The sequence below is a fragment of the Phoca vitulina genome, unplaced genomic scaffold (assembly GCF_004348235.1).
Source record: "Phoca vitulina isolate PV1807 unplaced genomic scaffold, GSC_HSeal_1.0 scaffold1, whole genome shotgun sequence".
Lineage (NCBI taxonomy): Eukaryota > Metazoa > Chordata > Mammalia > Carnivora > Phocidae > Phoca > Phoca vitulina.
In genome coordinates this window covers 3,376,395-3,399,211 of record NW_022589704.1, presented here as the reverse complement: position 1 = coordinate 3,399,211, position 22,817 = coordinate 3,376,395, and the positions used below count along the sequence as shown (strand labels likewise).

General features: G+C 50.4%; 2 protein-coding genes and 1 long non-coding RNA gene across 6 annotated transcripts in view; 2 read left to right on the top strand and 1 right to left on the bottom strand.

Moving 5' to 3' along the window:
- The window catches only part of UBE2F (ubiquitin conjugating enzyme E2 F (putative)), a 52,078-nt gene extending 46,038 nt beyond the window's left edge, over positions 1-6,040 (top strand). The window contains exons 9-10 of the mRNA XM_032392253.1: positions 798-860; positions 4,727-6,040. Of these exons, the coding sequence (XP_032248144.1) occupies positions 798-860; positions 4,727-4,777 (114 nt within the window). The 3' untranslated portion in view covers positions 4,778-6,040. The remainder of the gene's footprint in view (positions 1-797; positions 861-4,726) is intronic.
- Positions 6,041-13,118: 7,078 nt separating this feature from the next.
- LOC116634425 lies at positions 13,119-16,794 on the bottom strand. Its single transcript, XR_004299971.1, has 3 exons — positions 16,692-16,794; positions 14,369-14,544; positions 13,119-14,054 (listed from the first exon to the last, which is right to left on the bottom strand). It is a non-coding gene; the product is annotated as an uncharacterized LOC116634425 (long non-coding RNA).
- A 176-nt stretch (positions 16,795-16,970) lies between these two features.
- SCLY (selenocysteine lyase) overlaps positions 16,971-22,817 on the top strand; it is a 38,303-nt gene continuing 32,456 nt past the window's right edge. For 2 of the 4 annotated variants that reach the window (XM_032391777.1, XM_032392019.1), the window contains exons 1-2: positions 16,971-17,148; positions 20,125-20,240. In XM_032391777.1, coding sequence (XP_032247668.1) covers positions 17,060-17,148; positions 20,125-20,240 — 205 coding nt within the window. In that variant the 5' untranslated portion in view covers positions 16,971-17,059. Of the gene's footprint in view, positions 17,149-20,124; positions 20,241-22,817 lie in introns of those variants that run through there. The other 2 variants (XM_032391849.1, XM_032391928.1) reach the window with 2 other exon arrangements.

Sequence of the window (22,817 nt, the reverse complement as noted above, 5' to 3'; positions counted from 1 at the left end):
CAGTGACTCTGGAAAGCAATGACTTCTCATAGGCAGTATAAAGATACGGCATGGCCTCCGATTTGAAGTCCATGGTGTTTCTTGCGGGGAGAGGGGAGTAGCCATTCCACGGTTTTCTTTTTAAGATTTTATTTTTTTAAAGTAATCTCTACACCCAACATGGGGCTCAAACTCACAACCCTGAGATCAAGAGTTGCAGGCTCCAAGGACTGAGCCAGCCAGGCGCCCCCCCCCGCCCCCCCCAGGTTTTCTAAGGTAGAAAGGCCTGGGGGACAGGGTCCTCCTGGCGCTGTCTGCCCTCAGGCTCCAAACGCCATCCCTGCTGGGTGTGAGTGCAGTGCTGTGAAGGGGAATAACAAAATGTAAAGAGAAGATCTGGTGAAGGTCAGCATGGAAACCAGAGACTTAGAGAGGCAAAGATGTTCATCATAAATTAAAAGAATTTCTGAGGAAAAAAGAATGGGATTTTTATTTGGAAATGCTCATAATGAGAGTGGTTCTTTATCAATAATAGCTTTAGGACTTAATGTGATCACTAACCTCCATTTTCACCGAACTTTGGACAGTTGTATGTAAACATCATGATCTTTCAGTCCGCCATTCACCAACATTGAGAAAACCCACACAGACTGTGCGCTTCTGTCCCAGGAACCGTGATCCGTAATAGAATCTCTCCACTCTCTAGCTTCTCCTGTTTGCTGATTAGAATTCTGTCGTCTGGCTCATAAAATGAAGACTTGTGACAGCAGAAAAACACATTCTTTCCATTGTTTACTTTGAGTTTCTCTCTTTTTAAGGATCTTTTGAATTTTGATGATCCACTGAATATTGAAGCTGCAGAACATCATTTGAGGGACAAGGTAAGCTAGTGGTAGCGTTCGAGGTGGATGGGTTAGGTAAAAAGATGATTACAAGCTCTTGCTCAGATAAATACGAGGCTGAGAATGGTGGGTCCACGCCTGGAATGGAAAGCAGTTGGTAAGTAATGTGTTGTGATAAATGTGAGTAGTCTCAGTTAAGTATTTGACCCAAGGTCAGGCAGAAGTGTTTCTATTAGATGTGATTTCCTAGTAGAATTCAGTCTGAGGGGTTTAAAACAGGCCACTGTTACTTTGCCTTAACAACAGTATGGGGATACAGCATTCACACCCCCACGTCCATCCAGCGGGCATGTGCACTCACATGCCCACTGGGTTTCTGTCCAAAATAATGGGATCCTGTTGTTTATTATTAATTCTCAGTTTTTTGTTTTTGTTTTGGTGTTTGGTTTTTTTTTAATTTTTTTATTGTTATGTGAATCCCCATACATTACATCATTAGTTTTAGATATAGTGATCCATGATTCATTGTTTGTGCATAACACCCAGTGCTCCATGCAGAACGTGCCCTCCTCAATACCCATCACCAGGCTAACCCATCCTCCCAACCCCTCCCCTCTAGAACCCTCAGTTTGTTTTTCAGAATCCATTGTCTCTCATGGTTCTTTGGTGTTTGTTTTTAACTTTTTAGTGGCTCTACCATACTTTTTTCAACCATTCTCTGAGTGGTCGCCACTCAGGTTTTCCCCATGGGTTTTTTTTTTTTTTTTCCAACTACAAATGATAATGCAATAAATATGCCTTTTACGTACATCCTTAAAGGTGCATGAACAAGGTGTTAGGAGCTGGAGCAGCAGTCTGGGTGTCTGGGATCAGAACAAGGCTGTTCGAGGTTGTGCAGCTTCACTTGGAGCCAGGCTAGTTAGCCATTAGGCCTCAGCGGACAGCCCTGCAGGGCTAACCTGGTTTAGTCATAGAGCCTCAAGTTTCATTTTCTGAACCGTGTTCCTGTGAATCCTCACCACCCCAGAAATCAGCCACCCAAGGCCGTTACCCAGCACCTCCCTTGAATCTGTAAAGTTCTAAATGCCATTGACCTGGTTCTCAGTACCGAGCTGAAGAGCAGGTGCTCGTGTTTATGTGAGACCTGCTCTGTGCCAGAGGGGGGGGCGTGTTAAATGTGTTGTGTGTGATGTTTACTGCAACCAGAGAGCGGGCCCCGGGAGAACCGCGTCACCCGGCACGTACCCCAGCTCACAAAACCGTGCGGCAGGCACAGCGGGACCAGTGAGCCGTGCGGTGGGACCGCAGGGTCAGTGGGTGCTTCTGGTCAGGCACGGGCTGGTAGCAGCAGAGGTCTTCTGCAGATGCGCCCGCGGCTGCTCTCACGGCATCTCCCGCCCACCCGCAGCAGTCAGCCCCCTGCACCACCCCGCAGAGCCTTGGTTTGTCCACTGCGATGACAAGCCCCTGCAGGTGTGTTCCTGCGCCCCCCCCCCCGCCCTGCCCCTTTCCAGGCAGCTCCATTCACGTTGCAGCTCCACCTGTCACTGTCCCTGACATGGACTTCCCGCTGAGTGATGTGTCTTGTAAGCCGAGTCAGGGAAAGAAATCAGTAATGATGGGTACACTCTTAGAGGGCCAGGTGGAGAAATACCTGTTATAAATTGTCTATCCTTTTATTTTTCTTCGAAGGTTGCTTCCTGCTCTTTGTATGAAATAAGGGGAAGACTTGCATTTATAAACTGTTAGCCCCAGTAAGATGGACCTAAAATCCTCCAGATAGTGATGCCTCCACGTGAATTCTAAGAAGTGCCCCAGCCCCACCCCAGTCCTCATGCTGAGTCATGATGACAGTTACTGAACTTTCTCCTTACTTTATTTTGTGCTCATGGTTCATCCCAAGTTTGACTGGGGCCACTTCAGTGCCAGGTGAGGTGCAAATGCTCAGGATAGAGTGATGAACAGACAGTCCCTGTCCCCATGGAGCGGCCATGCTAGTGGGCGGAGGCAGAGCTCAGATAAGCAAACGTGACGTGAGGGGCCGCGGGGGCCAGTGATGGGTCTTGCTGTTTTATGTCGGGTGCTCAGAGAAGGCCTTTCTGACAAGATGTGAGTAGAGATCTGATGTGAACCAAATGGAGAATGGGCAAGAGTATTCTGGAGAGTATTACAGTGGTGCAAAGGCCCTGAGGTGGGAATGTGCTCAGGGTATTGAGGGAGGAGTACGGACGCCAGCGTGACTAGAGCTGGGGTGCAGGACGGCGGTGACGTGAGAGCAGCAGCAGCCTTGGGCGGCCCTCCCAGGCCCTGTCCCACCCGCTTCCCAGAGTGCATTTGTTCTCCTGACATCTACACAAGGGAGGGACTCTTACCATTTCTGACCTGCTGCTGAGGAGGCAGAGCCACCATGAAGGGAAGAGACTTGCCAGGAAGGGGCAGAGCCCAAGATGTGAACCCAGGCAAGCAGTCTGGCCCCAGAGTCTGTGGTCTTCATGTGGGCCCTGCTCTGTGGGCCCTCAGGCAGAGGAGGGAGCCTGAGCACAGAGGGCTTCTGGGCGCCGTGGGCCCTGGGCTTCGTCCGGGGTGAGACGGAGCACCTGAGGGCAGGACGGGGCAGCAGTGCCTGTGGGGTCTTCACATCCTGTGGCCACAGGCTCCTTAGCCACTGACGGTACTGTGGGCTCCTGGGTCCTGTGGAAATGGCCAAGTCAGGGCTCGTGGGAGCCCATGAATGCAGTCCTGTCCGCAAGCACAGGCTCAGCAGCTCCCCACTCCCTCACCTGAGATGGCAGGCAAACCACCAAACCATTTTCAGACCTTAAAACCAGGAACCCACCCTGACCTTGGAAGCGTCACCAGGTGAATTAAGTGTGGCCACCCCCTTCTAGGCGCCACTCCGGGCAAGGACTGGCCACAAGAGGGTGCAGCCAGCGCCGCGCCTACAGGGGCTCTGCTGAGCTCTGCACCGTGTGGCCCGTGGTGGTACCTGTCACGTGATGGGACTGAGGCAGTGTGACCCCATGGCTGTCAGTGACCCAGCATCCGTGCTGGAGGAGTAAGAGGGTTGAGTTCCACCTGTCACATCACACTGTCCTGAGCACTGAATGCAGGTGTTCTGAGGTGGGCAACAAGTCCCTCATGGCGCATGTGGCCCTTGCCCAGTCCTGCAAGGCTGAGGAACTTAGGTCCTAATGTTAGAACAGACCTGAGGGGCACACCTGCGGCACTTTCCTGCCCATACTGGCCTGGGGACACCAAGGGCCACACTGCCTCTTGTCGCCAGAGGAATGAGGCTGGGTGCCCAGGGGGCCTCTGCTTGGTGCCTGGGCAGGGAGCTCTGCAGCAAGCCCACCGCTTCTGGGCAAGGTGGTCACTCGGGTGGTGGGCTGCACTTCCCCATGAAAAGTGGGCACCTTTTAAATAGGCAGCAGGGTCTGGGGGGTTGTTTTAGGAAGACAGATCTTGACACGGGTCTTCGGAGAACAGCAGCTCCGACTTATCTCCAGTTGAGGTCAAGAGCCTTGTCCTGACCTGCGTTGCCACCTTGACCACTCTGGGCCTCACTCTTCCCATCTGCAACACGAGGGGTCTTAGGTTCCCTTCTACTCAGTTCTTCTGTGTTTGGGTCCCCACCCCCAGCCCTCCCGGCACAGTGGCCCCGGGTCCTGCACACAGCGGAGCACCTGGAGTGGTAGGGAGAGGGTGCTCCACTCCTCGGGCCTCTGACGGTCCTGCGGCCGTGGCAGCTGAGGCGGGGGCGCTGGAGGCCGGGTCCTCCGTGTTGCTCTCGGGAGCTCACCGTGGCTCCTCGGCTCGGGTGGGTCCCACTTGTCCTGGAAGTGTTGTTTCCCTCGCTAACTCGCTCCCCCTTCTTTCTTCTCTCCCTGATCCCTCTCGCTCCACAGGAGGACTTCCGGAATAAAGTGGAAGACTACATTAAGCGTTACGCCAGATGATAGGAGGAGGAGACGGTGGGGCTGCGGACTGTGTGTTGTAGGCTTGTCTCCAACCTCAACCAAGAGGGAGCCCCCCTCCCCAGTCCTCGCTCCCCTCAGACCCACAGGGTCATCCACATCCTGTGACCATGCTGTCCCGAGGAAGAACCTCTTCACGGCTGCCCATTGTAGATGGAGAGTCCCACATAAATACAGCAAGAAAATGTGTTTGGGGTTCTAAAGAGTTGTCTGCTTCCCTTAACATGTTTACTTTTTGGAAACTGTACTGTATAGGCTATTGAGAGATTCCTGAGAAGTTGTAATGAACTCAGAATTGAGGCTAGCGCTTGCTTCTTCCCCTTTTCCCAAACAAAATCCTTCCCCGCACAAGTGATGCTGAGATGTGCTCAGTGTAGCTCGCAGAGGAGCGATAAGAAACCCGCTACATACTGTGATTGGATGCCAGTTCTCTTAGCTCCTCACACGGATGTTGGCCCTGCCTAGATGTCGTGAAGCTTCCCAGAATGCGTAGTCATTCACTGTAGATCTCTTACTGAAATGCGTATTTTATTTAATGTAAGTATATTTTGGAACAGATTTGTAATTTGTACAATTTAATGCTTTAATTATTTTTTTCTATTCTCATTTAGTTTGTATTTTCATTGTATAGAGCAGACAGAAAGATGTTGGGTCAAGCAACTATTGAAGAGAAATACAAAGAAAACATGAAAGACACATTATTCCTTCTGTCCAAATGAAACAAGAATTTGGCTTTTAAAAATCAGCTCTTGCTTTTGGGTCCAGATGGGGCAAGGAAGTTTTGGATTTTGAAGCTAGATCTGGATGATTTTTGAAAAAGAAAAAGGAAAGAAAAAAGGCAGGGAGCCCTTTCTCACATACTGCCCAGAGGAAACTGGCTGGAGCCCAGAGCAGCTGGGGGCTTGGTGTTTCCACAGCAGTCTTGTGGTTGTGAGCCAGTGGGCAGCGCCAGAGAGCCAGACCCTCGTGACCTGAGGGACAGGACAGATAACCTCGGGAATCAGCCCACCAATGTCTGATGTCACTGAGACCATACCTGTGGCCTTCTGAGTCTGCTGCGGTTCCAGGCCGTCTGGGGGGCGCCTCCTAGGCCGTGGAGGGCCAGGAATCAGCAGCAGCACATAGCCATATTCGGTCAGGCCAATACACTTCCGAGTAAGAACGCTGAGGAGGCAGATGGATTTATTCCAGCATTTAGACATCTGAACGAGTGAAATCAAATGCAAAATAAATGTATGGTTTTCACCTCCTGCCTGCCCGGCACACTCAAGTTTAACTGACAGCCTCCTTTGACCTCTGGATCCCACCCCCCCTTCCATCTACCCAGTCTGGATTGTTGTTCTTAATTTATAATACAATCTCTGACTATGAGATCAGTCTTCCTGGAGATAGGCAGGGAACGAATGTAGGCCATGCTTCCCATTTGTAATCGGGAATTGTACCCGTTAGATTGGGGGGGGGCTGACTGATGGTCCACACTGGTGCACAGAGCAGGAAGAGTGGGGCCGGATCACGGGCACAGTGGATCTTGGAGGCTCAGGGCCTGTGAGGATGACACCAGTAACCTCCCCTCCTGAAGCCTGGGAGAGGCACTGCAGCTTACACACTTCTATTTGGAGCTCTGCCCGCTGTCACAGGAACCTGGTCGGCTGGACCCAGGGCTGGCCTCTGCTAGGTGTCTGCCCACACACCTGAGTCCTGCCCCTGGGACCCGGGACACGTGGTTCTCTGCCTGGGCAGTCCCAGGCCTGAGTCATGGCGCCTCACAGCTGCCGGGCTGCTCCCGGCCTGCACAGCTGGGGGTGCAGATGGCGGGGAGGGGGTGACCTCAGTGCCCACAGCTGAACGGAAATAACGCATATTGTAGGTGAAGGGGTGGAAGGGACAGCTGCCATGAATTCTGACAGCAGAGAAGTACTTCGCTTAGCAGAGATCAGTAGTTCTTCAGAAATGACCGGAAATCCCTCAGAGCCCTGCCCCTTCCCCATCTTGTTCAGAACACACCCAGCCCGGCCCGTCACAGTGGAGAACTGATACTGTGCTGCCTACTTGGCCAGTGGGGCCCATGGCATCTTTTAGTGGCTGCAGAACCCTGACTTCCAGGCCTTTTGGGGTCTTGGGGTCTCCTCCCCACTCAGGTCAAAGTAACACTTGTGGTTCTAGTTCATGTGTTCCACCAACCTGATAATGGTTGGTGATTTCCCATCTGCCAGGGATGGGTATATTGAGCCAGCCCTGGAGCCAGACAGGAGTGGAGCAGGCCCTGGGATGTGAAGCTCCGGGACTTCTCCAGTGTCCGCTTGCGTCCCCATAGCTCTGCTGCTTAGAATTTGATAGGTCAGCAGCATGTTTTTCAAGCACACTCAGAAGGAAACAGGTCCAGGGTAGACCTGTCAAAAGGAAAAGGCTCACATCTTCCCTCTTACCTTCCCTCAAACACACCACCTGCACGTTACCTCCCTTTGCAGTCTTCCTAAGGAGCCAGGGCCAGTGTGTGACTCCAGTGTGAAGTGCTGATCTGGCTGTGTCCCTTGCTCCTTGTCTGTTATTTTCATCCGCTGTATTGGGATTGTTGTGGAGCTCTGGCCCGGGGTGGAGTGCCTTGGGTTCTGCTTAACAAGACCCCCTGTTTGACCTGCACTGAAAGCCTTAGAGGGCTGTTCATGATTTCTACCGACTACAGATGAAGTCAGGCTGTGCACCTGCTAGGGCAGTCCCTGCAGTACAGAAGTTTGTGAGAAAACTTTGTAGAGAGCTGGCTCAGACTATTTGCAGTAGCTAAAGTATTTTGAATGTATAGTCTTTTTTTTTTTTAAGATTTTATTTATCAGAGAGAGAGACACACAGCAAGAGAGGGAACACAAGCAGGGGGAGTGGTAGAGGGAGAAGCAGGCTTCCCGCCGAGCAGGGAGCCCGATGTGGGGCTCGGTCCCAGGACCCTGGGATCATGACCTGAGCCGAAGGCAGACGCCTAACGACTGAGCCACCCTGGCGCCCCTTGAATGTATAGTCTTTAAAAGGAACATATACCTTAGTATTTACTAGTTTAAATGTTTCAGAGCGTCCAGACATATTTTTCCTCTGCCCTTAGTCCCCCGGACTTCCACACCGTCATGGGTGCAGGAGACAACAGCATCTTTCCCAGGCAGCAGTGATCACTAAGGTGTGTGACACTTGTTCAGAGGACACGCCCGCTGTTCCCTAGGATTGCTCTGTTACTCCTCACATTCTTTAAAAGAAGTCAATGTGAAAAAAAATCACAAATTCCTATGAAATCAGACTTTTTGCAGATTTATCAAAATCAACCAGAATTTTTTTAATGTAAAATTCCAACCAGCTGTAAAATGGGTTAGCCACCAGTTGCAGTCTTTAACAAGACTCCTCTTTTCCAGCTGGTACAGTCTGTTCAGGAGTGTTTTCACTTTCATCCACTTAAAAATGTTTCCCCTTGGAAAGTCAGGTTCGCAACACATTCAATTATTCTTCAAAATGTGTCTAGTAAAATGCTAATAGCAAAATAACGTTTTACTTTTCCTTTGGCAAAGAACTTGTAAAATGGGAGCACCTGTCACTTCCCTTTCCTCCCTCCCATAGCCCTCCCTCAAAGTGACAGCTTGGAGCAGCTAATTCAGAGGGTTCCATGTTGCCCTTGGAAGGCGCCACTCATGCCCTGGGTTTCCATGGGTTACCAAAACCGATCTACTGAAAGAACTGTAGTTTGAAAAAAGTTCTTCAGAAAGCCCAGTGATGAAGGCATTTGGGGACCTGGCCTTGTTAAGAATGTTTATTTATTCATGTTAAGCTGTATAAAGAACTGAATTATAATCTTTTTTTAAAAAAGAACCATTTTAGGGCTCATTCATTTTCATTGCCAAGTTCACTGAGCCAGAGTTCTTCACTAAGTTCACTTTTTAGCTTATGTCAGGGCCAGCTGGAAGAAGCAGTGCTTGCTCAAGAGTTCCCAGTGCTGGAGGAGAGACTGGGGACAGGGCCCCCAATACTGCGGGGAGGGTGGGGTAAATGCTTGTCAGGGGCCAGTGGCCAGGAAAGACTAGCTGGGGATGGCGTAGCACCTTGTGTAGCCTCCCCATCGACCCTTTGGTCCATAGTTCACACCCAGCAGTGTTTCCTCCCACTCCTATGCCTGCGAGCAGCCTGCTCCATCTCTGGCCTCTCAGGACTGACTCACCAGTGCTGTGGTTTTCAGTGCTGGGTTTTTATCATCTCAGTGTCAGACTGCATTGATCTGCCTCCCCACTCATCGCTCCCATGCACCATTTGGTGCTCGTCAGTTCTTTCCAAACATCTCTAAAAATTCATTCCAACCTCAATAGCCCTGTTCACCTGTGTCCTTCCCTCCCACCCCCACTCCCAAGCAGGGTGGGGTTGAGGAGCCATAAGGTGGGTGCAGCACCATGGGTAAAGAGCCTTTTTCCTATTCCTAAGGGGTTTCAGCCTCAAGTTAGGGAAGAGAAAACCTGTCTCCCTGGGCTGGTTCTCAATGGATCGGGAGCAGGTGGAGTCCAGGGAGCACAGGTCCCACTGTGGTGGTTGTGCGCCTTGCCAGACCAGTCAGTGATGTGTAACAAAAACCACAGTTGATGTAGGAAGAGCAGCAGGATGGAGGAAGACCTAGCCAACACCCCGGTGAGACCAGAACGAACTGCTGAGATGGCCTCTGCACATCCTCCCCACCTTGCTGTCAGAGGACTTTCTAAAACAACCTTTCACCAAGCCACGTCTTCCCATTGCCTCCAGAATAAGCCCCCTGTGCTTCGCATGTGAGTGCATGTTACTGGTCGTCTGTCCACTCTGCCGGCCTCAAAGTAGTGCTTCCGTGCCTTGTGATGAGGTCCACATCCCTCTTGGGGCTCCTTTCAAGATTCAGTTCATGTGTTGTCACCACTGTGAAGCCTGTCCTACAGTCATATGGGCAGTTCCTGGGGTATCCTCACCCTGCCCAGGCTTCCATATGTATTCCTGCCTGTCCCAGGTGTCAGGTGGCATAAGGAGCACATGGCCTTAGCCATCCCACAATAACTGAAGAGCTTACTACAGTGCAGTCCCTTATGCTGAGTAAGTCTAGCAGGAGCTTCAGAGCACAAGTACCCCAGCAAGTCTGCTCAAGACAGTCATGTCACTGGAAGCTGGGCATGCCGGCCAGCAAGACAGTAGCTGAGGAGGGCATCTGCTGCCACACAGGTAAGCAAACTGCCGGCCATCAGCTGGCAGATACCAAGTCTGAACAGTCTGCTTTAACAAGTTCACTTTTTGATGTGAGATTGTGAAAAAATTCTGCAGAGAAGAAATACTGAGCAGACAGGATCAACAGGATGTTGGAAATGGAATGTAGGATTGAAAGAAACTTCCAGGGGAGAAAACCACATATTTAGGAAAATGCAATGAATTGCACCTTTGACTTGGAATCAAAAAGTCTTAAGGGGACAACAGGCTAAAATGGAAGGACAATAGGGTGAAACCATAGCCGTGGCAACATACCCACCGCAGGGCAGAACAGATGCCGGAAAGAACGATGATGGTGTGGGGACCAATTTGATAAATTCTCCCAGAGTGCAGAAGAAAACAACAGAGGAGCCATCAGAAGGAAGAGAACAGAAAGGACAGAGGGCACTTGTACTAGTATAAGATGGGATGACAGGACTGGGGAACCCTCCTATTTGAACAAGCAAACCCTGGCAATATAGACAGAACTATGGTTTTCAGACATCAGACACCAGGCAGAGAAGGACGGTGATCCCTGAGTGAGACCTGGAGTGAGACCACCTGGCCTCGGCCCAGGGAAGGGGAGACCCAGGTAGAACCCAGCAGGCACTGACCTTGAGATGGAACTAATTATGTAGGACGGCCAGAGGAGCTGGGGTTCCCAGGAGAGAGGGCTGCACAGAGAGCCAGTTCTGGAGACCTGCAGCGGGGTCCTCTCAGACTGTCCCCTGGATACTGACCAGCACGTGTACCTGAGGAAACTGCCTGAGGGTGGGGAAGAGCACCACCCAAAAGGAGAAGAGAAAATGACCCCTGGAGTTCACACAAGGCCAGGAACAGTCTACATTCCCATGAGCCAGAATGGATTTGTGATCCACCCGTGATCCGCGGTGCAGTGCAGAGGGTACTAGCTCAGTAACAAGAAAATAGACCTAACGGCTGCCCTGCTCCCACCCAAGTATCTTAAAAGCGAGCCTCAAAAGGATCAAATCATTTCAAATGAACTGCGTCCCAGAACAAAGACAAATAGGAATTTTAAAATCCAGAACCCGGGTCGCCTGGGTGGCTCGGTCAGTTAGGGAGCCAACTCTTGATTTCAGTTCAGGTCATGATCTCAGGGTCATGCGATAGGACCCTGCATCAGGATCCACACTTAGCGTGGAGTCTGCTTGAGATTCTCTCCCTTTCCCTCTGCCCCTTCCCCTGCTCAAACGTGTGTAAGCTCTCTCTCTAAAATAAATAAATCTGTTTTAAAAATAAAAATACAAAAAAGTAAAAATCCAGAACCTGCCACAAGCAGCCAAGCCCAGAAGCTTCTGTCTCAGTAAGCCTGAGACTACCGTCCCCTGTCCAGGGGCACCAGGGCAGCCAGACAGCACCTGCGAAAGGAATTCCACAATGAGCCCCTGGCCCCAAAACTTCTGGCCACCCTGGGCCTGAGGCTGTCCACTATCTAGAGGCTGGAGGGCAGCCAGAGGCCACTGGAAGCCCACCACCACAAGTGCCCAGCCAGACAAGTCTCCTCATGCCTGCAGACCTGAGACCCTCTTTCCCCCAGGAGAGACAGCCCAGCAGGAGCCCCAGCAGCACCTCGTAAACCAAGGCCACCAAACAACACTGCGGAGGGTATGCTGTACCAGGGGGCCCTTTTGCCTTCTAAAATGAAAAACTGACAAAGAACTTACAATCTCCTAACATGACAGACGAAATGTCTGGGACACAGATGGAACTCACTCTTCACACCAAATCACACCCTAAATTCCTTAAAATTAATGACAGCAGAACTATTAAAAGCAGGCCGGAAATAAAGACACATGATACTTAGGGGCACAGAGATAAGGAAGGTTGACAGCAGATTTCTCATTGGAAACAACGCAACTGAGAAAACAGTGGAGAAACATCTTTGCTAAAAGAAAAGAAGTCAAGAGGCACCTGGGTGGCTCAGGTGGTTAAGTGTCTGCCTTTGGCTTGGGTCATGATCCCAGGGTCCTGGGATCGAGTCCCGCATCGGGCTCCCGGCTCAGCGGGGAGCCTGCTTCTCCCTTTGCCTCTGCCCATACCCATGCTTGTGTGCTCTCTCAAATAAATAAATAAAAACTTGGGCACCTGGGTGGCTCAGATGGTTAAGCATCTGCCTTCGGCTCGGGTCATGATCCCAGGGTCCTGGGATCGAGCCCCACATCGGGCTCCTGGCTCAGCGGGGCCTGCTTCTCCCTCTGCCTCTCTCCCTGCTCATGCTCTCTCTCTGTCTCTATCTCTGTGTCTCAAATGAATAAATAAAAATCTTTAAAAATAAATAAATAAATAAAAACTTTTTTTAAAGAAGAAAAATATTCAAGCTAAAATTCTTTAGGGGAAGTATCAAAGACGGAGGCAAAATAAAGACTGTCCTCATGCATGCAAAACCTGAATGACGTCATGCCGGCAGACCAGCACTAGAAGAAATTCTGAGCGAAGTCCTCAGACAGAAGGAATATGATACGAAATGGCAACGTAGAACCACACCAGGGTCTCACCCTCAGCACTGTGACATTGTGGGCCAGATAATCTGTCGTTGTGGGGCAGTCCTGTGCACTATAGGATGTTAGTTAGTGGCTTCTACTCCCTAGATCCCAGAAGCACCTACCCCCAGTTACGACAACCAAAATTATTTCTAGGCATTGTCAAATGTCCCCTGGAGGGAAAAGTCACTCCCTGTTGAAAATCAGCATATTGGATAGATTTTTCTTTTCTTTCAAATTTTTCATCCCTTTGTGCTTTTGAGCAATAATCTAAGAGCATTCTTATGCTCAGGCATTCAGCTCACTAATTTTCTTTGTGCCTATTCTATTCATCCCATCTATTATTTGCCTTTTTTAAAAAATAGACTTTATTGGGGCGCCTGGGTGGCTCAGTCGTTAGGTGTCTGCCTTGGGCTCAGGTCATGATCCCGGGGTCCTGGGATGGAGCCCCACTTCGGGCTCCCTGCTCCACGGGGAGTCTGCTTCTCCCTCTGCCCCTGCCCCCCACTTGTGTGCTCTCTCTCAAATAAATAAATAAATAAATAAATAACCAAACTTAAAAAAATAGACTTTATTTTTTAGAGCAGTTTTAGGTTCACAGCAAAACTGAGTGGAAAGTAGAGTCCCCATATACTCCTGCCCTCTACATGCACACCTCTCCCACTGCAGACATCCCACAAATGTAACATTTGTTACAACTGATGAACCTTTACTGACACATCACTATTACCCGAAGTCCATAGTTTTCACTGGGGGTTCACACTTGGTGTACATTATATGGGTTTTCACAAATATATACTAGAATGTATCCATTATGATAGTACAGGCGTACCTCCAAGATACTGCTGTTTTGGTTCCAGAACACCACAAGAGAGCAAATACCACAATAAAGTGAGTCAAATGAAGTTTTTGGTTTCCCACTGTATATAAAAGTTATGTTTACACAATACTGTAGTCTATCAGGTGTGCAATAGAATTAGGTCTTAAAAAAAACAACGTACATATCTAATAATTAAAAAATACTTTTATTGCTAAAAAATGCTAACCATCATCATCTGAGCTCTCAGCGAGTCATAGTCCTTTCGCTGGAGGAGGTTCTTGCGTTGATGTTCGTGGCAGCTGATGGATCAGGGTGGTGGCTGCTGAAGGCCGGGGTGTCTGTGGCAGGTTCCTAAAATAAGACAACAATTTGCCGCATCGATTGACTTCCTTTCATGATTTCTCTGTCGCACGTGATGCTGTTTGATGGCATTTCACCTACAGGAGAACTTCCTGCCGCTTTATCACCTAAGCGTACGTAATATCCTAAATCCTGTGTTGTCCCTTCAACGGTCTTCACGGCATCGACACTAGGACTAGACTCGGTCTCAGGAAACCGCTTTCTTTGTTCATCCATAGGAAGCAACTCCTCATCCCTCGCGTTTTATCACAAGATTGCAGCAATCAAGTCCCATCCTTCCGGCTCCACTTGTAATTCCAGTTCTCCTGCTGTTTCCAGCCCATCTGCAGTGGCTTCCTCCACTGAAATCTTCAACCTTCAATTTGTTAAAAACCCATTATCTTTTAGAAGCTCAATAAATCAAAGAACAATGAAACAAGGTATGCCTGTATCATTCAAAATAGTTCCACAGCCCTACGAATCCTCTGTATTCTAGTCCTTCTTCCCTCCCCCCAACCCCCAGCAACTCTATTGAGTTTTTAAAACTTGATTATAGTTTTTGTCCAACATCTGGTTTTTTCTATTTGTTGTTTCATAACGCCCTTAAAAAAACAAACAAAAACAAACAAACAAAAAAAAACCAAACCAGCCACTTATCTCCTTACCGAGTTTCCTCTTTTAAAGACTTACCTGGATAGCGCTGCTACCTTTGCCCTCAGGCATGAGTCCTATTGGTGGCGCTTACTATCTGGCATTCCTCAAATGTTTGGTCTTTATTGAGCACTTATCTCGGTAATTAAGACATCCTTCCGGTCCTCGGTGGCATCTGTTTTGACCAGTCCACGGGGAGCAGCTGAGGCTGCGGCCTGTTGCACCAGATATGCTTTTAGGAAGAGTGAGGAGGAAATTGCTGCCTCAGCAGCTGGTCCTCTGTATGCGGGTACTCTGTTCTCTCTAGGTGTCTGTCACCAGCCACGTGGGCACTCTCTGGTCTCTGACTCCACTACACTCATTGTATCCACCCGGAAACACAAACCCTCTAACTACTGCCTAATTGGTCCAAGAAGGGCTTGAGATGAATCGTCTTGTCAGCTGTCCCTGGGCGCCCTCCAGCTCCCATCCACACCATCTCCCTGCAGATTCAGAGAAGGAAACCCGCCCCCTACCTTTCAATTTCCCCCACCCACTTTTTCTCTTACTCTCATGCCTTCTCAACACTTCCAGGACTTTGGCTCTTTCTTATCTCCAGTGTCCTTGTCAGCTACCGCCCTTCAGCATATAAACACATTCAGGCTCTAAAATATTTCCCTTAATCTTGTACCCCCTTTTTTGGCTCCCTCCTTCCCTTCTCAACCTTTGGGAAAGGGTTGACCAGATTCTTCATTCTTTTGTGTTCCACCCATCCCTCAACTCACCGCACACTTTTCTGCCCTCTTCCCACTGCCATGCTAAAATTTCTTGAACCAAATGCATCAGTGCCTCCTAATCCTCGTATAAGGTAGACACTTTGCACATGTCCTCTCAGCTGCACTTTACACTTTCATCTGTTCTTGGACATTCTTTCCTAATTCCCTTTCCTTTCCTCCTCTTTGGATTGTCCTTAAGCTCCGTGTATCTCCTTGCTTCTTAAATTTTGGTGTGTCCTTGGGGCGCCTGGATGGCTTGGTGGGTTAAGTGGGGACTCTTGGTTTTGGCTCAGGTCATGATCTCAGGGTTGTGGGATGGAGCCCTACCTTGGGCTCTGCACTCGGCACAGGGTCTACCTGAGATTCTCTCTCTCTCCCTCTGCCCCTTTGTCCTGCTCTCTAATAAATCTTTTTTTTTTTTTTTTAATTTATTTGACAGAGAGAGACACAGTGAGAGAGGGAACACAAGCAGGGGGAGTGGGAGAGGGAGAAGCAGGCTTCCCGTGGAGCAGGGAGCCCGATGCGGGGCTCGATCCCAGGACCCTGGGATCATGACCTGAGCCCAAGGCAGACGCTTAACGACTGAGCCACCCAGGCGCCCCTCAAATAAATCTTTTTTTTTTTTTTTTTTTGACAGATTGCACAAGTAGGCAGAGCAGCAGGCAGAGGGAGAGGGAGAAGCAGGCTCTCCACCCAGCAGGGAGCCCGATGTGGGACTCGATCCCAGGACTCCGGGATCATGACCTGAGCCGAAGGCAGACGCTTCACCGACTGAGCCACCCAGGGGCCCCTCTCTCAAATAAATCTTAAAAAATATTTTTTGGGGGGGCGCCTGGGTGGCTCAGTCGGCGAAGCGTCTGCCTTCCGCTCGGGTCATGATCCCAGGGTCCTGCGATCGAGCCCCGCATCGGGCTCCCTGCTCGGCGGGAAGCCTGCTTCCCCCTCTCCCACTCCCCCTGCTTGTGTTCCCTCTCACGCTGTGTCTCTCTCTGTCAAATAAATAAATAAAATCTTTAAAAAAAATTTTTTTTTGGTGTGTCCTTTGTTATGGCTACATTTGACATGAGCTCAGTTTGCAAGCAAGAATGAACGAAAATAAGGAACCCAGAAATACAGAGACTTGCAGAGCCGGAAGAGACAACTTCTGGACCCCAACAGGAGATCAAACTGAGAAAGTCTTCGAAAAGCCGATTTCAACTTCTTGGCAAAGCATTCCTGAATTCAAATTCTGGCTCCTTCACTACCGTGTGAACTCGGGCAAGATGCTGAGCTTTCCCTCAATTTCCTCCTAACGTGCCCACTCGCTGCTCCCAAGATTAAATCAGCGAAGACGTGAAGGCGCTCACAACGGCGCACGTGCTCAGCTCAGTTAAACTGAACGACTGCTGTGGCCGGCCCGTGCACCCTGACTTCTGGGGTGCTCGGCAGGGCGGAGCAGCGTCACCCGCCCACCGCCCGGGCTCACACGGCATGTGTCCACAGCTCGAGCCCCTCCCCGCTCCGCGCTCCTCGGCCGGCCCCAGGCCCCGGCAGCCCTTCCTCAGCTCCGGCTCCCGCGCCCCTCCCGCCGACTGCGTGTCACCCACGCCGCCCGGGACCCTGCAGACCCGGCCTCCCGGCGCTGCAACGACACCGAGATAGGGCCCGACCCCGGCCAGCTCCCGCGGACGCGCTCGGGGTCCCGGGCGCGGGGGAGCCCGCCCTCCACGCCGCAGCCCGCCTCCCGGCCTCCGTGAGTCGCCCCCTGTGACGCGCCCCGTCACCTGACCGCGCGCAGCCAGTCGGCATCCCGCAGGGGCCGGCCCAGGGTTGGCCGGCGTGCAAAGCGCAGCCAATCCGGACGCGGCCCGGACCTCGCGGCCCCGCCCCCTCCGCCGAGCCTCCCGGAGGCGCACCCCGACGAGACTCGCGAGGGCCGTGGGTCAGGGCGGTGCTGGGGGCCGGCGGGTCGGGGCCGAGCCGCGGCGGGGCCGGGATGGAGGCGGCGGTGGCGACCAGCAGGGACGCGCGGGGGCGCGCGGCGAGTCACCCGCGCGGCCGCGGAGAGAAGAGCCCGCCGGACAGGTGTGCTCCGTGAGGGGGAAGCGGCCGGCGCCCTCCTCCAGGAAGCCCGCGGGGCGCCGCGGGGCGAGGGGTGGGGCTGTCCCGCCCGGAGGGGTCGCCAGCTGGCGGTCACCGCAGGCCTGAGCGTCCCGCGCGGGGATGCGGTGCCGCTCGGCGGGGAGGCCTACGTCGGGGGCGCGAGCCGGGAGGAGCAGCGGCGGGGGGCGCGGCCTGGGCAGGGCTCCCGCGGAGGTGCCGTCCGGGAGTCGGCGCACGAGTTCTGGGAAGCGCGCCCGCGGAAGGGGGACCGCCGCCGCACAGGCCCGGGGGCTGGAGCCGGGCGTGCGGACGTGGGCAGCAGGGGCGTGGCGGAGCTGCGGCCAGGGGCAGAGCCGCGGGGCTCGGAAGGACTTCGGGATGCATTCTAGGGGCGGGTGGGCGCGACGGGAGAGGAAGCAGGGAAACGCTGGGATCTTCTGCAAGGTTGTGTGGCCGGAGTGCTGGCCGCGGTGGGGCGCAGAAGTGCGGGTACCGAGACAGAAGCCGCAGGACTGGCTGATGCATTGGTGTAGGCCAAGGGGGGACTGAGGCAGGTGCCTCCCGGGCTCCTGGCCTGAGCAGCCGGGAAAGTGGGAGGTAGGCAGGGAGGCCTTCCAGTGCACGCTGCTTCTTCAGCCTGCTGCAGCTATGCAGTTTGTTTGCTGCTGGGACTTTGCTTACTCTTTTTTGGTCATCCTCTCTGCCTGAATGTGAGGAATGTGTGTGTCTTTAAAATTTGGGTCCAGGCCTAAATCTGACCATTTCTTTCATTAGGCAGTCTACTTTGGTTGAGCCTGAGCAAAAGGATCTGGGAAAAAGCCCCCGAGGGAGACTTGAGTGGAGAGGAGAGTCACCATACCTTTTTATTATATTTTGGTTATGAACATAATAGACTCTAGCTTTCCCATCCAATATTGATAGCATTTTAAGGAGGAAGCAAATAATGGAGTTATCTATAAAATGTTAATCTGAAATTCAAGTCATAAATGTTTCAGTCTGCCAGCAGAATGAAAAGCTTGCAGTCGCTGAGCAGACACAAGTAGTTTGAGGAAATGTGGGGTACTTATAGGAGGTGAAAGCTGGGGCGCCTGGGTGGCTCAGTCGTTAAGTGTCTGCCTTCAGCTCAGGTCATGATCCCAGGGTCCTGGGATCGAGCTCCGTATCGGGCTCCCTGCTCCGGCGGGGAGTCTGCTTCTCCCTCTCCCTCTGCCTGCCGCTCCCCCTGCTTGTGCTCTCTCTCTGTCAAATAAATAAATAAAATCTTTTTTAAAAAAAAAGAAGTGAAAGCAAAATTCAGGGCACATGCAGATTTAAGTCACAGCAGGACCAGGAGTTTCCCAGTGCCGGAGTGGCCGATGTGGCAGGTCAAACTTCCCAAAGCCTTAAACCTACCAGGTGACCTTGGACACCTATAGACAAGATGTTGCATTAAAAAACTCTGGTTTTGGGGCACCTGGGTGGCTCAGTCAGTTAAGGGTCTGCCTTCGGCTCAGGTCATGATCCCAGGGTTCTGGGATCGAGCTCCGTATTGGGCTCCCTGCTTAGCGGGAAGCCTGCTTCTCCCTCTCCCTCTGTCTGCCACTCCCCAGCTTGTGCTCTCTCTCTATGTCAAATGAATAAATAAAATCTTTTTTTTTTTTTTTAAAGATTTTATTTATTTCACAGAGAGAGACACAGCGAGAGAAGGAACACAAGCAGGGGGAGTGGGAGAGGGAGAGGGAGAAGCCGCAGCCCGATGCGGGGCTCGATCCCAGGACCCTGGGACCACGACCTGAGCCGAAGGCAGACGCTTAACGACTGAGCCACCCAGGTGCCCATAAATAAAATCTTTTTAAAAAATAAAAATGAATAAAACACTCTGTGGTTTAAAAAAAAACAACTGTGTTTTAACAGCCACTGTTGGTAATTGTATTTGAATTTTCATGTGGATCAGTTTAAACATTGTTACTGATTTTAAGATCAGGTAAATTAATAGTATTAGGCAGGATTACCTACTGTGTATATATATGAAAGTTTCTGATACTGGTAAAAAGATATACAGATAAATTTTATTTAGGAGGGATCTTTCAGGAGCTGTGCTTTTCTGTGACACTTTGTTCTCTCGTAAATCCAGTCCCTGCTGTGTCCCAGCCCTTGTCCTCAGTGTAAGTGACAGAGCAGCGAGGGGAACTGGCAAAGCCTGTGAGCTTCTGGAGCTGACGTATTTCTATTGAGGCCCACAGTGAACAGGGCCCAAGTCTAGTGAGTCACACACTGAGGAGGACCATGGAGAGACAGAGGAAGGAGGAAGGGGACTGCTGGCTGTAATTTTATTTAGAGCTGCAGGGAGCTTCACAAGAAAGTCAAGATGGAACAAAGACCTATGAAGGAAAGTGGGGTGGGGGTGTGGTCTTGCTAGGCACGGGAAACTGCAAGTGGGAGGGGAGAAGTAGGCCTGCCCAGGGTCCGGGAGCCAAGAGGACAGTGTCGGGAGGAGTGGGTGCCCAGATCACCTGAGCCTTCCGCCAGGCCAGAGACTACAGAGAAATAAAGAAAAACTACCCAAGAAGTTAGAAAGCCCTCAGGAAGGTGCAGCTCGCTGGGTACGCACGCTCCCCGCTCCTTCCATCTGGAGGAGAGGAGCAGGTCTGTCTTTCAGAGCAGTCGGGTAGGCTTCGAGGCTCAGCGGGCCATTGATCTTACCACGGGGTGGAAAGAACTTTTGAAAATCTACATGGATGGTCTAGCGATTATAAAGGAAACTAGCAAATACTGGATTGTTGGAAATTATGCATACGTTTTCCATACTTCATGAAGATTTGGAGACGTCCGAGTGCCGAGTGCGGAAGGCTGCGTGGTGGTTCTGCAGGGGACCATCCCGACCTTGACAGTATCTGCTTGTTGAGCCGACAGAGTGCAGCTGTGCTTCCACACTCCATCTCCTTGTCCCTAATAGGCACATCTGTGTTTTCTTTCCAGCAGGAAAGTTTACATGGACTATAATGCAACCACCCCCCTTGAGCCAGAAGTCATCCAGGCCATGACCAAGGCCATGAGGGAAGCCTGGGGAAATCCCAGCAGTCCTTACCCAGCAGGTAATGCTAGAAGGCGCTCACAGATCCGGAGATATGGGGGGCAGAGGCAGTCTTAGAGAAATTGTACACCACATGTGATCACTTGCTTCTGAATAGATTTTCTGTTCACTGCAAACCTTAGGTGTAATTTTTGGCTGGTTGGTTTTCAGAAAAGTCCAAACTTGTCCATTGAGCCTGTTGATACCATAACCTTTCATTTTTAATACACTGTCCCGTCCCCCTTACCCAGATGAAAAAGATGTCTTGTTAAGAGCTATTTGTAGTAACAGTACCCATTAAAACCCTTTCATGTATCTGTTTCAGTGGATCCTTAAAAAATTTACAAAATAGATCTTTTAAATCCTCAGGATTGCATATAACCCTGGCCTTTTTTTAAAAATGAAAATTATTTTAAAATTCTTTATTTTCATTATAATAAAAATATTCTTATTTCTCATTTATTCTTGTTTTAATGTAGATCATTAAATTGGCGGTTTTGGAAAATGATTTGCTGCAAATCAGTAGTTTTATGTCACTGTCACAGTTACATTATGTTTTTCAGATGGCCAGCTAGTTGTACCTTTCTTATTTAATACTTACCAGAGATCATTAAGATAAACTGTCTGAACTGTGGGTTATGAGGAGCTACAAGAGCTTTCAGACACTGTTGCGAAGCCCTAGAATTTAGGAATACTTATATCCAACTTTACAGGCTTCCATGGGCTTTCCTATCTGTTTGGTATGAGCTTCACAACTTGGTAACTAAAAGCTTTTTCAAAATCAGGTACTAGTCATTCATTAACTTATTTGTTGGTTTATTTGGTACGTGTATTCGGGCTAATCTTCTGGACATTGCCTTGTATCTAATTTTTCCTCTAGCAAAACTGTACTTTCTGATGCGTTAATCTTGAGAATACGGAGGACAATTAAATGCTAATAGAAAACATTTCTTATAAAGAAGTTTAGGAATAACCCTGAAGGAGAAATTCCCCTTCTTGACCGGATGAAACCTGTCAGTGGCTTTCCAGTTGTCCTGACAGCCTTCATTTCTTAAGAACCATAACTGAAGTATGCATTGCTGTTCACTTGTTGATATTCAGGTAGAAGTGGGGGGGACAAAGGAAAAGAAAAAAGGAAAAGAAAGAAAATCACCTTTATGATAGAATGGTTTAATTATTTTCACAATATTATGATTTAATAATGATAATAATTCCTTTGGGAGAATTTATTTTAGGGAAAAACGTTAAGGACATATGGGAAGAGTTTCGATACCCAAGATGTTTATCACAGCCTTGCTTGTAATAGTAAAAAGCTGGAAATAACCTCAGTGTCCATCAGTCAAGGACTGATCACATTGAGTATGCTGAAGCCCCAAGTGGAGTTCCGGGCTCTGTCAGAGCCATGGTGTGGACTAGATCAATGATCTAGCAGCATCTAGTTCATGTGGGGAAGGCATGTTATGAAACCTGATGTACAGTATGGTTTCTTTGTTTCTTATACCCAACCCTCAAGAAGAACTGTGTATGAGCAAGTATAGAAAATATATCATTTTGCTGTGAGATACAGAAACCCCCACGTAACAGGAGCTTAAGCACAAGGACTTACGCAGCTTAAGGCTTCTGCATCCAGTCTGTTGCAATATTCACATCATGTAGCCTCTGGAAGGCTTCACTATATACTTTCAAGAAAATGAGTATAAAAAGACAAATGATGTCTAGCGTTATTATGAAACTTGATTTGACTTTGTGGAGCCCTGAAAGTGCCTTGCCCCTGCCCCAAGAGCTTCCCAGATGACATTTTGAGAACAGCTGATTTAACCAGTATTGGTTGAGTACTTACTGCCTGCCAAGCACTGTTCTGGTGGGGGATAAGGCACAGGGTACAAAGTGTATTGGGTTTTCAGGGCATTACTTTGGCCACTGCCTAGAGAGTGGACCACAGTGGTGTCAGTGGAGTTGGGAGCCTTCTAGGGGAATATTTCAGCGGTGGCCTTGACTCCGCTGTGGCTGGGCAGTGCAGAGGTGAGGCAAGATTCCAGGTATTTTGGATGGCAGAGCTTTACAGGATTTGCTGATGGGTCGGATAATGGGGTATGAGAAAGGCAAGAGCCAAAGCTTTTGGCCCCGGACCCCTGCAAGGACTAAGGTGCCATTTATTTACTGAGATAGGAAAGGCTGAGAAGAACAAGTTTGGGGGAGAAATCATTGTTCAACTTGGAGTAAGTGTTTTGCAGATGCCTATTGGATACCCAGGTGGAATGGTGGAGTCTGCAGCACGGTGCTGGTTCTTCAGTCTTGAGTTGCTGAGGGAGGGAGGATCGGAGGACCTGGCCAGGGTGTGGGGCCATCCGCCATCTGGATTTGGAGCCCTGCCCAGCAAGGGACTCGGAGGAGGAGGGAGTGGACCAAAGGGGGAGCTGCTGGCAAGGGAGGAGGCGGGGACCTTGATTCGGCACAAGGGGATCTTGGTCAGAGTAGGTTTGGGAGGCCAGGGACCAGAGTACCTGATTGCCAGTGAGTTCAAGAGGGAATGGAGAGGGGTAGAGATGGGAAAGAAGAAACGGGCCTTTGCTGGGGGCAGGTGGAGGGGCTCTGGCGT